We start from the raw sequence: 1,363 nt of genomic DNA, 5'->3' as shown, positions 1-1,363 counted from the left end.
CTCCCGGTCCCCTCTGGCTGTGGCACTTGAAGGCGGCGTGTAGGCTACCCGTGAAATAAGGGTCGATGAGGTGTCTGGTAACAAAAATATTGTGCGTGCAGGGATGGCAAAACCTCTGGATAAGTTTTTGTGTGGAAATAACTTTGTAATGAAATGTTTTACATTAACTCTGCCCATATCGGGTGACTTCTCAGCAACTTGCGTGGTAGGATTTACCTGTGGTAGCCGTGGTCCTTGGTGTATTTAATCTGGTGGTGTTACCTGTGTGTTTTATTTTCTTAGTTCTTGGAAACTTTGAGGTTAGTAAGGGAAGAGAGTGGTCCCCAAAATAAAACAAAGCATACTGTAAAGTTATCAAAGCACCACGGTCTTCTAACTTCAGTAGGGCAGCAGTGGGTAATAATTAGCTCTTTACTGTTTCAAGTGAGTGCAGCTGTGTGCTGCTTGTGGAAAATGCCATTTCATGTTGCATTTCCAGCTTTTGCCATAGTCCTGCTTCCCTGCAGACTAGTAGGTGCATTGAACTTCAAAACCACGTGGCTTAAGATCCTTTTCTGTCGTGTCTGAGAGGGATACTGAAATGGTAGGCATGTTGTTATCTGAGTAAGGGCTGTGATAGTTATAGGCTTAGGTTGATTGTTTGTTTGTTTGTTTAGCATCTTCTCGTGACCACAAGTTAAACTTCAAGAAGAGCAAGGAAGTGTGTTTAAGTTACATTCAGGATGCCATGCTCCAAAAGCAGTGGAAAAGGGCTGCAGAGTTTCTGACCTTCTATATTGAGTCACTAGAGAAAGACTATTCTAGAGAATACATGGGTCCGTCAGAGGTAAGCCAGTGTCCCTTATCAGAGTTCTTTTGCAGTTGAAAAAGTACTTGCAATAAGCATCTATACTTCAAGACTAATGTTAGTCTTAACTAATCATGGTCTCATTTTTTTTTTTATTTTAAAAAAAGTACTGGAGGTAAGACCTGAAAAGTTAAGCAACTTTCATAGACTAGTTTCTTTAAAAAAAAAAAAGACATTGAAGTGCCCAGCAACAAATAAGCATGCCAGACCTCATCATTGGTAATGCTCAAGACAGCATGCTGTCCAGTTACTCACCAAAAGTCTGCCTCTACACAGGCATGCCTCTGCTGTGTGTTTAACCAATCTTGCTGGAGGCTGAATTTTGCTGATACCTCACTTTCAGGAGTGCTGAAAATCTGCAGTGCTGTCTGGTGTTTTTCCTAACAGAATACTCAGTGTACCTGAAAAGTTCTCTGGGCTTGCAGGCTGGTTTTGTGGGGTTTTTTGTTGTTTTGGCTTTTTTTTTTTTTTTCTTTTCACAATAGATGAAAACTTGGCTTGGGATAAGTTATTTCA

General features: G+C 40.9%; 1 protein-coding gene across 1 annotated transcript in view; it reads left to right on the top strand.

The window, feature by feature from the left end:
* The first annotated feature begins 664 nt into the window (after positions 1-664).
* The window catches only part of TAF1A (TATA box binding protein (TBP)-associated factor, RNA polymerase I, A, 48kDa), a 10,333-nt gene continuing 9,634 nt past the window's right edge, over positions 665-1,363 (top strand). Inside the window, exon 1 of the mRNA XM_010080319.1 lies at positions 665-826. Within this exon, the coding sequence (XP_010078621.1) occupies positions 728-826 (99 nt within the window). The 5' untranslated portion in view covers positions 665-727. The remainder of the gene's footprint in view (positions 827-1,363) is intronic.

The sequence above is a fragment of the Pterocles gutturalis genome, unplaced genomic scaffold (assembly GCF_000699245.1).
Source record: "Pterocles gutturalis isolate BGI_N339 unplaced genomic scaffold, ASM69924v1 scaffold9314, whole genome shotgun sequence".
NCBI lineage: Eukaryota > Metazoa > Chordata > Aves > Pterocliformes > Pteroclidae > Pterocles > Pterocles gutturalis.
The sequence above is the reverse complement of the archived record's forward strand: the minus strand, read 5'-3'. Positions and strand labels throughout refer to the sequence as shown.